This window comes from Pleuronectes platessa, chromosome 3 (assembly GCF_947347685.1).
Source record: "Pleuronectes platessa chromosome 3, fPlePla1.1, whole genome shotgun sequence".
In the NCBI taxonomy this organism is placed as follows: domain Eukaryota; kingdom Metazoa; phylum Chordata; class Actinopteri; order Pleuronectiformes; family Pleuronectidae; genus Pleuronectes; species Pleuronectes platessa.
Window position 1 is genome coordinate 644,539 of NC_070628.1, and position 14,927 is coordinate 659,465.

The window sequence follows — 14,927 nt, forward strand, 5'->3', positions numbered from 1 at the left end:
GCCGAGACGTCAGATGAGAATTACTACTGCACAGTGTACTGACTGTTAAAGACTCCATCACCACAAGATGGCAGCGTTATTAAATAATGTGCACCGTCCCTTTGGATTCAAAGTAGATCATATTTCAGAGACAGGTCATCGTGGTGAACACCAACCACACACATGGTTGGTGGGACTGTGGCAAGATGATGACATCATTTACCGGGACCTGAAGGCGTAGTTCTCATAGTCGTGGTAATATCGTCTTCCAGGGTGGTAATAGGTCAGCTGTGGGCCAATCAGGTGACGGTTGAGGAAACGGGTGGAGCTTCTGACCACAATCCATGACACACACAGACACACACAGAGACACACACACAGGAAGTCATCAGTATCAAGAGTAATTCATCGGTAACGCCTCCTTCAACATGCGTCACATGTCTTCACACCTGAGGTCAACCTGTGTCTCAGCAGGTGTGAATGTGATCAACTACACAAGTTCTACAAGTGTCAGTTCCCACCTGGACGCTCCGTAGCGAGGAGCTCTGACTGTAGGGTGGTGGTGGTGGTGGTGTGGGGGGGCGTAGGGATCATAGGTCATGGTTCCAGTTGAGGGAGGAGGGGGTGGGCGGGGGTGACCTGCCGGCTGGAAGCGAGGGGGCAGGCTGGATGGGGCGGGGCCTCCGTATAAAGGGGCGGGAGCTATCATGAGCTCGGCCCCCTTCATTCCACTGCTGCCCCGAGACTTCCTGAAGTAACGGTGACGATGATGACGCTGACCACGAGAGTCCAAGTCTGCACGAGGCCATAGGGTCAGGGGGGGGGGGGGGGTTGCAAGAGGTCAGAGGTCATAGAATAACCTAAGCTTACCCAGATCTCCTTTTCTAGTTGGAGCAGCAACATTCCAGGCAGGAACTGGATTCACTGGTTTCAGATCCGTCAGAGGAACCAGGTGTCTAAGACAGAGACACATCACAACCATCTGACGTCTGCTGGTCTGGAGTCAGCTTCACACCTGATGCTTGGTTCAGATTAATGTGGAAGAGTCGTCAGATTAAATGTTTCATTACTTCTCTCCCAGCTCCTCGATGAACACGGTGACGGCTGACGAGTGGGTTCCTACTTCCTGGATGAAGGCGTTATAGTATTTCCCCTTTGGCTCCAGACGCACCTGAAACAACACACACACACACACAATCTGGTGACAACATGATTTCACAGACTTGATGCTAATGACACATGAAGCTTCATTTCATCACAGCCGTGTGTGTGTGTGCTGTCACCTGACACTTGTCTCCCAGGAAGTACTGCCTACCAGCGAACACCATATAATCCGTCTTCTGCATCTCTGTCAGTCACACAGCGCAGTAATCTGATTACTACAGCATCATTCAGGCGGATGCAATCTAATTACTGAGATAATCAATTAGGATGTAGACGACCAATCAGCATAAGAGTGAGTCACATGATCACCTCCTCATAGGTCCACAGTATGAGTGTTGTTTTTATGTCTCAGCACCAGTGACACCTAGTGGCCTGAACGGGCATGTTTTCATTTTGTTTCTTTAGTTCTTGAGAACTCGATAAATTGGTTCAAACTGAATCGACTTTGGTGGTTAGAGGTCAAAGGTCAGTGACCTTAGACTACTGTCCCTGTTAACAAGTTATCTTAAGAACACCTCAAGATGATTTGTTCACACTTGGCACAAAGCGATTGTTGCCTCACACTAAGTCCACAGGATCTTTGTGTTATTTGTGTTGGAACCACAACTCTCCTGAGATGAGGTCGACTGAAGTGGCTGCAGCTGCTGCTTTGTAGCTGCTGTGGAAACCTACGTCATCTTGTGTGAGTGAAACACAGCATGAAGGATTTCACTGTATCCTCCAAGAGCTGCGTCTGAAGGTCACCTGCAGCTTCACGGAGGAGGAGCAGCCACCTGACCAGCCGCTCCCTCAGGGCGGAGCCACAACCTCCGCTGGGTAAGTTCCATCTCAACACTGATTGGCTTTCACCACATCGTGTCACAGGAACTATTCACTTGAGTTCTAATATTTCAATTCTAGCAGATGAAGTCTTTTCATTGTCTTACTTTGAATCTAATATCACAGCACTAAAAATCAGCTTCACCTTTAGTGAGAACTCACACACCAGCAGTGATGCGGTGCTACTGTTGCGGTTGTGTATCTGTCGCGGTTGTGTATCTGTCGCGGTTGTGTATCTGTCGAGGATGTGTATCTGTCGCGGTTGTGTAGCGGTCGAGGTTGTGTATCTGTTGCATCGGATGCGGTTCAGCAGCGGATCGTCTACTGCCTGCTCCACTATTATCTTACATAGAGTTTGCCCTGAGAAGGCAGGACTCATCTGTTAACATGGGAGCGGAAATGAAAACCCACCGTTCCGCTGTGCCACGGACATAACGGAGGAACTGGTTCGATTCCTGTGGTCAAAGGTCACGATGATGTAATGAGACTAGAGCTGCTCTGAATCAAACCTTCTTCTTTACATGTATAAAAAGGTTGTCAGTGTATGATGTGTGTGTGTGTGTGTGTGTGTGTGTTACCTTTGCAGGTGTCCTGCCACACGTCAAACTCCAGGTTTCTGTACACGTCTCCGTCCAGAGACTTCATGACCTTATAAGGAAGAGAGAGTCTGGACGGAGGAGCATCTGCAGGAGACTGAAAAACAAAATCACCACAACAACCAAACACAGCTGACACACACACACACACACACACACACACACACACACACACACACACACACACGCCAACTGACTCAGACGTTTTGACCCCCTGACCTTTGTGTCATCTGTCCCAGGAGCAGCACAGCATCACCTAGGCAACACAGATGATTGACAGTCAGCACCGGAACTTCAGAAACAGTCAAACTAATCGGACCAATCAGAGGACTGGAAAACCAAAGACATGTTCTACCCCCAGCCCCCCCCCGGTCAGGTGATGTCACCTTGTCCACAAAGTCGTCCTCTGAGATCACTGTGGCTGGTTTCCCCGGGTATCGATAGATCAGGAAACAACGCCTACACACACACAGTCACACACAGACACACACACACAGTCACACACAGACACACACAGTGAATTCTGGTGACATCAGTCCAGTAGAGAACATGTGATGCTCCTGGGTTCCTCACCTGTACAGCTGAGACAGAGCCTTGATCTCCACCTGACCCACGGTCTCCTGTTTACACTCATAACACAGAGGTCAAAGGTCACGGCAGCTCACCTTCGGGTCCTCCAGACACTCCAGATATTTCTCGAAGGAACCTTCGACAAACTGAGAGAAGAAGAAGAAGAACACACCTGAGCCTCCACTGCCATGGCAACGCACTGTCACACATCAGGTCACATGACAACTCACCGGTTCAAAGTTGAATCTGTTCGTTCTCATGAAGTCGGCACAGTCCTGACGGATCTTCTGATGGTAGTTCTGAGAGTAATACAACTACACATACAGACACACAGTCACACACACACACAGTCACACACAGACACACACACAGTCATTATTATATCTTCATATCTCATATCTATGCACCAAACCAAGGCTCTGAGCAGGAAAGAGTTTTTAAATTTTTAAATGAAACACTGAGCGGCATTGATCAAATTGAATGTATTGTGTTGGGTGGAGATTGGAACTGCTGCACAGATTTGAAGCTAGATAGGACGGGTGTGGAAACACATGTTCAGTCCTCACAGCTTTTATCTGAGAGTATCATGAAAGCAGACCTGGTGGATGTGTGGAGGATGAAACATCCTTCAGCCTGGCAGTACACCTGGTGAAGGTGTTAGATGGAAGGATGAGTGCAGCAGGTTAGATAGGTTTTATCTTTCTGCCGCTTTCACTAATCAGGTTTTTAACTGTCAGATCCTCCCTGTTGGTTTTACTGATCACCATCTAGTTTTAATGGAGTTTATTTTATCATCAACAGTAAAATCAAAGTCTTTTTGGCATTTTAACGTTAAATTATTGCATGATTTTACTTTCTGTGAACATTTTTAACTGTTTTGGGCTTTTTGGGGAAAAAAGAAACATGAGTTTTCCTCCCTCACCCGGTGGTGGGAAGTAGGAAAAGCCCAAATCAGAGTGTTCTGTCAGCAACACTCAGCCAACTCCACAGTTAAAATAAAAAGAGCCATTCAGACATTAGAGGAGGAAATCAGGAACCTGGAGGCTGACACACAAAACAACGGGCAGAATGCAGAACGGCTCAAAACTAAGAGACAGGACCTAAACTCTTTTTCACATGAGAGAGCCAAAGGAGCCTTGGTCAGAGCCCGATTCACTGAACTACACGATATGGACGCTCCGACCACCTTCTTCTTCATCTTAGAGAGGTCGGTGGCTCGGAGGAAAAGGTGGAAGCAAAGTTGTCTAAATGGAAATGGTTGCTACCTTATCTGTCCTGCAGGGGGAGAGTTCTGATGGTGAATAACTTGGTCTCCTCGTCTCTTTGGCACAGACTTATTGTGTTGGTGCCACCTCCTGGTCTGGTTAAGGATGTGCAGCGTCGCCTGGTGACTTTCTTCTGGTCTGGTCAGCACTGGCTGAGGGCAGCGGCCCTGTATCTCCCTGTGGCAGAGGGAGGTCAAGGTCTCATTGACCTTGTGTCTTTAACTGCGGCCTTCAGACTGCAGACAGTGCAGAAGTTACTGTGCGGCTGTGGTCTCTGCTGATTGGCTCCTGCTCGTCTGCTGCTCAGACAAGATGGCCGACTAGGCCTGGACAAACAGTTATTTCTGTTATCATCAACTGAAGCTGACCTGACCGGACTGACTCCGTTCTACAGCTCGGTGGTGAACGCCTGGCAGACGCTGGAGGTCAAGCGGACTCCTGACCCCAGACCAGGGATATGGCTGTTTGAGGAGCCGCTGTTCTACAATGAGTTCCTGAGAACTGACACCTTCTCCTCTACAACATTAATTATTGAGGCGGGCATCATCAAACTGGGCCACCTCACAAAGGCCTCCATGGAAACACTCTGTGACATCACCAGCATCAGGTCCTCCTGAGTGCTGGAGAGGATTCAGGAGGAAGTGATGCAGTCCCTGTCTGTGCCACTGGGAGCGTTTGCTGAAGATCGTTCTCTAGCTGACCAATGGGATGATGACTGTGAGAACCTGTCCCCCCCCCCCCCCCCCCCAGAGTGGTCAAACACTGTTACTGGGTTTGAGCTCAGGCTTCATTTGATGGAGTTGGGCCGTTTGGGAGTTTTCCACATTTTAACAAACTATTGACGGATCAGACCGATCTCAAGGAAACACGTCTTCATCGTGTTCACATGATGCTGTTACAGTTAATAACAATATATATGTTATTATTATTGTTATTATAAATTTCAAAAAAAACTATTTCATGAGTTAAGTTACAAACAGCAGTTTTAATTTTAGAACACACACACACAGACACACACACACACACACACACACACAGTCACGTGATTTCCAGTAACTGTAGAGGGGGAGGAGCCTCCAGTGAAAGTGAAAGTGTTCAGACTGGTTCTCACTTCAAGGAGCAGACGGAGGAGACGTGAAGTCTGAGGCTGGTGAGTGTTCAGCTACATTTATATTATTCATTCATATTATTTTACAGTCAGTGTTCTTCACTGATCCAGAGACAGATGTGAACAGCAGGTCTGGATCAAAGAGCCTTCAAAGGACTAATTAACAGAGTTAACTTACAGCTTCACTTTTTATCTTCATCTGTTCATCAAGTGTTTAATAACACAACGTGTTTTCACAATCACACGTTACAGTCACCTGAGTGTGTGTGTGTGTGTGTGTGTGTGTGTGTTTGTGTCCTTGCTGTGAAGTTTTGGGTGTGGTTCTTAAACTTTTTTGTCCTGATTCCTGTGAGCTCCGTAAAACAGGAAGTGACGCAATTCGCTTACCGTAGTACGTCGAGAGACTGAGAGAGAGAGAGAGAGAGAGAGAGAGAGAGAGAGAGAGAGAGAGAGAGAGACTCTTGTCCTTCCTGAGATTTCTGATGTGATCACAGTATTTCCTTGTATATAAGTACTCCTGTGTACTCAAATAAATACCAGTAATACAAACTATGAAGCCCTGCATCTATTTCACAATAAAACATTTAAAAGTAAATGAATTGATTCAGTCGACAGAAACGCTGAAGTGCTTTTATTTTGAAATGGGTAGGCTACAGGAAGTGTTGCAAATATTTGTATTTGTGAAGTTTTCAACAGATAAACATTGAAACTGATGTGAAAGATCATTTCACTGTGTTCTGCTGTAAACTGAGCGCAGAACCAGAGGAAATAGACCAGACCTTGAATATCTAGAAGAGCAGCGTGGCCTGAACCACAACTGAGCCGCAGCCGGTGCAACATGGACGAGGACACTTCAGAGCAAGTTGGACCCTCAACCACAAAGTAAGAGACCTGCTACAAACATGTGAAGCTCCAAACTGAATCCTCACAGAATGAACCAGTGAATGATGTGTTCTGAATAAAAACATGTTTGTGTTTGCAGAGGTCAGGACCACAGACTGAGAGCAGAGTCTCCAGGGTCCAGCTGTCTGTCTCTGAAGAGTGACATGTCCATGGAACAGCCTCTACTCTTCAGTAATGAACCTGGACCCTCACACACAAAGTAAGAGACCTGCTACAAACATGTGAAGCTCCAAACTGAATCCTCACAGAATGAACCAGTGAATGATGTGTTCTGAATAAAAACATGTTTGTGTTTGCAGAGGTCAGGACCACAGACTGAGAGCAGAGTCTCCAGGGTCCAGCTGTCTGTCTCTGAAGAGTGACTGGTCCATGATGACTCCTCCACTCTTCAGTAATGAACCTGGACCCTCACACACAGAGTAAGAGACTTAAAAAAAAGTCCCAGTATTTCTACTGGGACCTGCTCTGAAGAGGATCTAGTTTCCTCTAGTGTGGCCCCTGCATTAGGACACAGCTTCATTGAAGTTGGTGACTAATCTCTCAGAATCACTCAAAGAGCTCAGGGGTCTCATTTATAACCGTTGCTTACGCACAAAATGGGGCCTGAAACGTGCGTATGCCACTTCTCACGCACAAACCAAAAAATGTGCGTATTTCCACGCAAACTCTGACTCATGCATACGAGCGTAAAGTCGGAAGAGGTGTGTTTTTAGTTTTCGGCGGAAGATGTGTAAACTTTCTGATGTCCGGATGTCAATGGGGAGCTCATTCCACCATTTAGGAGCCAGGACGGAAAACAGTTGTGTTTTTGATGAGTGTTTAGCAGTCAGGGAGCAACAAGCTGATTGGCCGAAGCAGAGCGGAGTGAACGGGGTGGGGTGTAACGTTTGACCAGGTCCTGGATGTAGACTGGACCGGATCCGTTCACAGCATGGTACGCAATGTACTAGTGTTTTGAACCGGATGCGAGCAGCCACTGGTAACCAGTGAAGGGAGCGGAGGAGCGGAGTAGTGTGAGTGAATTTAGGTTAAAAACCAGTCGAGCTGCTGCATTCTGGATGAGCTGCAAAGGTCGGATGGCAGTAGCAGGTAGACCTGACAGGAGGGAGTTACAGTAATCTAGGCGTGAGATGACCAGAGCCTGGACCAGAACCTGCACCGCCTTCTGAGTGAGAGGGGGCGTATTCTCCTGATGTTGTACAGCATGAATCTACAGGACCGTGTTGTTGCAGTAATGTTGGCAGTGAGGGAGAGTTGGCTATTGAGTGTCACACCCAGGTTCCTAGCAGTCTGAGTGGGGGTTAACACAGAGTTGTCAAAGTTAATAGTCAGGTCGTGGGCGGGAGAGTCTTTCCCTGGAAGAAAAAGTAGTTCAGTCTTGTCAAGGTTAATCTTCAGGTGGTGAGCAGACATCCACTGAGAGATGTCAGTCAGACAGGCAGAGATTCGTGCTGCTACCTGTGTTTCTGATCGGGGAAAAGACAGGATTAGTTGGGTGTCATCGGCATAGCTATGGTAGGAAAAGCCGTGTGAGTGAATGACAGAGCCGAGGGAGTTGGTGTACAAAGAGAAGAGGAGAGGACCCAGGACAGAACCTTGAGGGACCCCAGTAGTGAGGGGACAAGGTTCAGACACAGATCCTCTTCAAGTTACCCTATAAGTGCTTTCATTGAGGTAGGAAGAGAGCAGGGAGAGAGCAGAGCCTGACACACCCAGGTCCTGAAGGGAGGAAATGAGGATCTGGTGGTTCACTGTGTCAAATGCAGCAGAGAGGTCTAGAAGGATGAGGACAGAGGAGAGAGAGGCTGCTCTAGCAGTGTGAAGCTGCTCAGAGACAGCAAGGAGGGCAGTCTCAGTTGAGTGACCTGCCTTGACACCAGACTGGTGAGGGTCAAGAAGGTAATTGTGGTTAAGATAGGAGGAGAGTTGATTAAAGATAGCACGCTCAAGAATTTGAAACAAAGGGAAGAAGAGAGACGGGTCTGTAGTTATTTACTTCAGACGGGTCGAGGGGGGGGTTCTTCAGGAGAGGATTTATTCTTGCCTCCTTCAGAGAATTAGGGAAACAGCCAGTTGACAGGGAAGTGTTGATTAGATGGGTAAGAAAAGGAAGAAGGTCAGGGGCAATAGACTGGAGAATGTGAGAAGGGATGGGGTCAAGGGGTCAGGTGGTCGGGCGGGCGGAGGTTACCAAGGTCAGAACTTGATTGGGAGACAGGGGGTTGAAAGAGGAGAGCGAAGGGGATGAAGATGAAGTTGTTGGAAGTGTGGTTATAGAAGGAGGATCAGAAAATGAAGAGCGTATGTCATCTATCTTTTTTGTAAAGTAGTTGACAAAGTGGCTTGGTAGAAGAGAGGAAGGAGGAGGGGGACTGGGGGGGTCGAGGAGGTTGGAAAAGATGGAGAAGAGTTTTTTGGGTTAGAAAATGAGGCTTGAATTGCAGTTTGGTAAAAAGTGCTTTTGGCTGTGGAAATAGAGGCAGAAAAAGAGGAGAGAAGAGACTGATAAGCTAGCAGGTCGTCCAGGTGTTTAGATTTCCGCCATTTCCTTTCTGATGCTCACACAGTGGCTCTGTCGGCACCGAGTCAGACAACCACGGAGCTGGGAGAGACTTGCGGACCTGTCGTGACGTAAGAGGACAGAGAGTCAAGAGAGGAGGACAGAGTAGAAAGGAGAATGTCTGTGGCAGAGTTAGGATGCATGAGTGAGAAAGAGTCAGTGGAAGGGAGGGCTGATAAAACAGAGGAGGCTAGAGAGGAAGGAGAGAGGGAACGAATGTTGCGACGGACAGGTACAGACTCTGTAGATGTGTTAAGGTTGTCGGTTGGAGATAATGGGAGAGAGTAAGAGATGAAGAAGTGGTCGGAGACATGAAGTGGGGTTACAGTGAGGTTAGATGTTGAGCAGTTTCTGGTGAAAATATAGTCCAGGTGGTTACCGGCTTTGTGAGTAGGAGGGGAAGGACTGAGTGAGAGAGCGAAACAAGACAGTAAAAGTAAAAGATCAGATGACTTGTCTGTGTGGATGTTAAAGTCACCCAGAAGGATAAGTGCAGGGCCATTTTCTGGGAAGTTTGACAGGAGGACGTCTAATTCCTCCAGAAATCTCCCAAAGAACCTGGTGGACGGTAGAGAACAACAATAGTTAATTGTACCGGTTGAGTAACAGTCACAGCGTGAAATTCAACATTATGCAACATTAATGAAAGAACATTTGTGAAAGAAAACCATTTATTATGAACACAATAAAGTATAAAAACACAAATTACTAATAAAAGTACTAACTATTACAAAGATGTGTATGTGAGTGTGCTTATGTAATCACACCTGACGTGTTCCTGAGGGTTCTGAGTGATGTGTGCATGCAAATGGAAGGATGAGGAAGAAGAGAGGGTTCAGCGATTTCTGATCTCACACATTGTGTTATCCACAGCAGCAGCAGAGTATCAGTGTATTTTCTTTATTAGTGACATCACTGCTGTCCCATAAAGTCGTTCTCTACCTCCACCTCAATAACAAACACCTCGATGTCAGTGTCACAAAGTCTCACTTCCTCTTCTCATCGCTTGATGCCGTGACTCCGTCAGGACTCACGGAGGAAACCCATTGGTCAGCAGCATCATTTAATATTCGTGCCGTGCTTTGATTTGACCATTTATGGTTGAAAGTGGGCGGAGTTAGAGGCAGATCCACGTACGAACGTCTCCAGGTGGACTGGGATTTATAAAGAGAACATTGTGATCAGGTGTGCCTGTGTGACGGTCTCTGTTTTGCTTTGCTGCTTTCTTTATTTACTTCACTTTCACTCAGGCTTAGTGGAAACAGTTTAACTTTATTCTCTGTAACATATAATGGACAAACAGCCACAGTCATCTACAAAAGAGAAGTTGCATATTACTACACAGGTTTCATACACTAAATTAACCATTAGCAACTAACTAAAACACTAACAGGACAGAAGGACAACCTACACACAGCGCGAGCATCTACTTCTGAGGTAAAAACAAAATGCGCCAGACTTAATCCCCCAGAAGCTCCCACAATGGGTTTTCAAAATAAAAGACATGGCAAAATAAAAGAAATACATCAAAAACTGTGACTACAGTCCCACGTTGAACAGGATTTAACATACAACATATTTACACCGTTACACGTGTGCACGGTTTTATAAATCGGAATTTTACTTTGCGTACGCCTTTTCTGGCTTTCGTGCGTACGTACACTTTTAATTAAACTTTCAATCCTACGCACTGTTTTATAAATGAGACCCCTGACCTCCACCAAGAATCAACACCCTCCTTATGAAACCACTTTGAAATCCACTAGAGACTCAAAACCTCCTTGACAGAAGTGATGACAACCTGTGACTGTGACATGTGAGTTATCAGGACATGTCTTCACAGGGAGAGGAAGAGGAGTCATGTTTCTGAGGAGGAGCAGTCGTCCTGCTGTGCTTCGTGTCAGGACGTCCTGAAGGATCCAGTCTCCACCAGCTGTGGACACTGGTTCTGCAGACAGTGCATCACCTCATACTGGGACCAGTCTGGTTCTTCAGGAGACTCCTTCTGTCCCCAGTGTGGACAAAGATCCAGAAGAGGAGCTGGAGGTCAGACAGCCGGTCAGAGCAGCACTGTACATGTGTCTGCTGATGTCTTCACTTCTGACAACAGCACATGTGGTTTTATTTTGTTCCTTCATACAGCATCAACATTTAACATCGTTAGAAAAGCACAAAGTTAAAAAGCTTTTATTTTCTGTAGTTTTTCTGTATCTGATGAAAACAATCAGCAGATTCTCAGATTCTCTGTCTCTCACATTGTTTCTTGTCTTTCAGCAGATCCTGGTCTGCAGGAGGTTGTAGATGAACATAAGCTCAGTGTGAGGAGGAGATGTGAACATGTGACTGAAGGAAGTGATGAAACAGGAAGTAGAACCCTCCTCAACAGGATCTACACTGAGCTCTACATCACAGAGGGACAGAGTGAAGAGGTTAATACTCAACATGAGGTGAGGCAGCTTGAGACGGCTTCCAAGAAGAGGATCCTCCAGGACACTCCCATCAAGGTCCACGACATCTTTAAAGCCTCCACTGACCAGCAGAGCAGCATCAGAGTCGTCCTGACCAACGGCGTCGCTGGCGTTGGAAAAACCTTCTTGGTGCAGAAGTTCACTCTGGACTGGGCAGAGGGTTCAGAGAACCAGGATGTGGGTCTGCTGGCTGTGCTTTCGTTCAGGGAGCTGAACCTGGTGAAGGACCAGCAGCACAGTCTTCTCACGCTGCTCCATGTTTTCCATCCAGCGTTACAGAAGCTCACTGCAGAGACGCTCGCTGTCTGTAAACCTTTGTTCATCTTTGACGGCCTGGATGAAAGCAGACCTTCTCTGGACTTCAACCACAGGGAGCTTGTGTCTGAGGTCACACAGAGGTCATCAGTCAACGTGCTGCTGACAAACCTCATCCGGGGGAATCTGCTTCCCTCGGCTCTCGTCTGGATAACCTCCAGACCTGCGGCGGCCAATCAGATCCCTCCTGCATGTGTTGACAGGGTCACAGAAGTACGAGGCTTCACTGAGGCCCAGAAGGAGGAGTACTTCAGGAGGAGATTCAGTGATGAAGAGCTGTGCAGCAGAATCATCTCACACATCAAGACGTCCAGGAGCCTCCACATCATGTGTCAAATCCCAGTCTTCTGCTGGATCACTGCTACAGTTCTGGAGCACATGTTGACCACAGACCAGAGAGGAGAGCTGCCCAAGACCCTGACTGACCTGTACTCACACTTCCTGCTGGTTCAGACAAAGAGGAAGAACAACAAGTACGGTGAGGGACATGAGACGAGTCCACAGCAGCTGACGGAGGCTGACAGGGACGTTCTCCTGAAGCTGGGGAGGCTGGCACTTCAACATCTGGAGGAAGGAAACATCATGTTCTACCAAGAAGACCTGGAGCGGTGTGGTCTTAATGTCACAGAGGCCTCGGTGTACTCAGGAGTTTGTACTGAGATCTTCAGAAGAGAGTGTGTGATCTTCCAGAAATCAGTCTACTGCTTTGTTCATCTGAGCGTTCAGGAGTTTCTGGCTGCAGTCTACATGTTCCACTGTTACACCGAGAGGAACAGAGAAGAACTCAACAACTTCTTGGGAACATGTGAGGACACAGACAGGACCTTCTCCCTGGATGACCTCCTGAAGAGAACCATGGAGAAATCCCTCACCAGTACAAATGGTCATCTGGACCTGTTTGTTCGCTTCCTTCACGGCCTCAGTCTGGAGTCCAACCAGAGAGTCTTAGGAGGCCTGCTGGGTTGGACTGGGAACAATCCAGAGATCATCCAGAGAGTCTTAGGAGGCCTGCTGGGTCGGAGTGGGAACAATCCAAAGATCATCCAGAGAATCTTAGGAGGCCTGCTGGGTCGGACAGGGAACAATCCAGAGAACAATCCAGAGATCATCCAGAGAGTCATCAATAGCCTGAAGAAGATGAAGAGTGATGACATTTCTCCTGACAGAAGCATCAACATCTTCCACTGTCTGACTGAGATGAACGACCACTCAGTTCATCAGCAGATGAAACAGTTCCTGACGTCAGAGAACAGATCAGAGGAGAAACTCTCTGGGATCCACTGCTCAGCTCTGGCCTACATGCTGCAGATGTCAGAGGAGGTTCTGGATGAGTTGGACCTGATGAAGTTCAACACATCAGACCAGGGTCGACTGAGACTGATCCCAGCTGTGAGGAACTGCAGGAAGGCTCTGTGAGTCCAGACATGATCAATAACATGTTCAATCAGTGTGTGTGTGTGTGTGTGTGTGTGTGTGTGTGTCAGTGTGTGTGTGTGTGCGTGTGTGCGTGCGTGTCAGTGTGTGTCAGTGTGTGTGAGTGTGTGTGTGTGTGTGTGTGTTTGTGTGTGTTTGTGTGTGTGTGAGTGTATGTGTCAGTGTGTGTTTCAGTGTGTGTGAGTGTGTGAGTGTGAGTGTGTGTTTCAGTCTGTGTGAGTGTGTGAGTGTGTGTGTGTGTGTGTGAGTGTGTGTTTCAGTCTGTGTCAGTGTGTGTCAGTGTGTGTCAGTGTCATGACAGAGCGGACGGTAGTTTTACCAGGTTCCAGGATGGGTTTATTGTAGAACCTCAGTGGTGCAGATATTCAAACAAAACAACGCACAAGACAAAACGAATGCTCAGCACGACCCCCCCCCCCCCCCCCCCGGTGCTGGCCAAGCCCCCCCCCTCAGCCTGTGACTGCTGCAGGTCCAGCCCCCCCGAGGAGGAGGAGGAGGAGCCAGAGCTTTCAAGGAGTCCGGTGCACCTGCGTACCAGGTGCACCCAGTTACGGCTCGTTACCTCCAATCAGCAGCACTGCACACGGAGACCAGGGACACAAACAGAGGGTTAGACACCTGTCATGGAAAGGTACAGGCCAGCAGGCCGTCACAGTGTGTGTGTGTCAGTGTGTGTGTATGTGTGTGTGTGTGTGTGTGTGTGTGTGTCAGTGTATGTCAGTGTGTTTCAGTGTGTGTGTCAGTGTGTGTCAGTGTGTGTCAGTGTGTTTCAGTGTGTGTGTCAGTGTGTGTGTCAGTGTGTGTGTGTGTGTGTGTGTGTTTCAGTGTCTGTCAGTGTGTGTCAGTGTGTTTCAGTGTGTGTGTCAGTGCGTATGTGAGTGTGTGTGTCAGTGTGTGTCAGTGTGTTTCAGTGTGTGTGTCAGTGTGTGTGTGTCAGTGTATATGTGTGTGTGTGTGTGTGTGTCAGAGGTGTTTTAACAAAGAGGGGATTTACCAGGGTGAGGGTCACATGATCACGTTTTGTATGAATGTTGTGTTTTCTGATTTACTTCTCACAGATTTGATATTTTCTTTAATTACAGAGTCAGTTGTTGTGGACTCTCAGAGACTCACTGTGAAGTCGTGGCCTCAGCTCTGAAGTCAGACCCCTCACATCTGAGAGAACTGGAACTGAGTAGCAACAACCTGCAGGACTCAGGAGTGAAGAAGCTGTGTTCTGGACTGGAGAGTCCAAACTGTCGACTGGAGACTCTGAGGTCCTTAAATCCTTCTTCACTTTTCAGACTTTCTTTCTTATTGGGTCATTATTTATTTAAATTGTCTCAGTTCTGCTCTGCTCACTGTCCCTCAGTCATCTGTCACTCACCTGCTCCTGATCACTAAGAAAGTGTCAGTAAATAACATGTGGACTGAGGCTGAGCACTCGTCCTCCTCAGGTTTTCAAAATAAGACACATTCTTATTGAAAGACGTTGGACAGTTGATAAGTATAGAAACAAACAGGAAGTGACATCAGGAGCCATCCCTACTTTAAACAGTGTTTAATTACACAAACCTGCTCAGTGACCAACACACAGAGAAGAAGCTGATGAATGAAACAATGGTCCAACATGTCTGATCTGATATTTATCTTCAGGTCACAGACTGGACTGAGGTCAGCAGCATGTTGAGAGTCTGTGTTGACATGATGACGATCCACAACAACAGGAGGACACATTCTAATATTCATATTTCTTTATCCAGGTTG

The 14,927-nt window shown here is 47.4% G+C and overlaps 1 protein-coding gene across 2 annotated transcripts in view; it reads left to right on the forward strand.

Annotated features, from left to right (window-relative positions):
• Window positions 1-5,469: 5,469 nt before the first annotated feature.
• Window positions 5,470-14,927, forward strand: part of LOC128437455 (NLR family CARD domain-containing protein 3) — a 61,313-nt gene continuing 51,855 nt past the window's right edge. Inside the window, exons 1-8 of one of the 2 annotated variants that reach the window (XM_053419623.1) lie at window positions 5,470-5,543; window positions 6,198-6,383; window positions 6,484-6,603; window positions 6,704-6,823; window positions 10,808-11,010; window positions 11,239-13,159; window positions 13,651-13,812; window positions 14,264-14,403. In XM_053419623.1, the coding sequence (XP_053275598.1) occupies window positions 6,340-6,383; window positions 6,484-6,603; window positions 6,704-6,823; window positions 10,808-11,010; window positions 11,239-13,159; window positions 13,651-13,795 (2,553 nt within the window). In that variant the 5' untranslated portion in view covers window positions 5,470-5,543; window positions 6,198-6,339 and the 3' untranslated portion in view covers window positions 13,796-13,812; window positions 14,264-14,403. Of the gene's footprint in view, window positions 5,544-6,197; window positions 6,384-6,483; window positions 6,604-6,703; window positions 6,824-10,807; window positions 11,011-11,238; window positions 13,160-13,650; window positions 13,813-14,263; window positions 14,438-14,927 lie in introns of those variants that run through there. The other variant, XM_053419622.1, reaches the window with a different exon arrangement.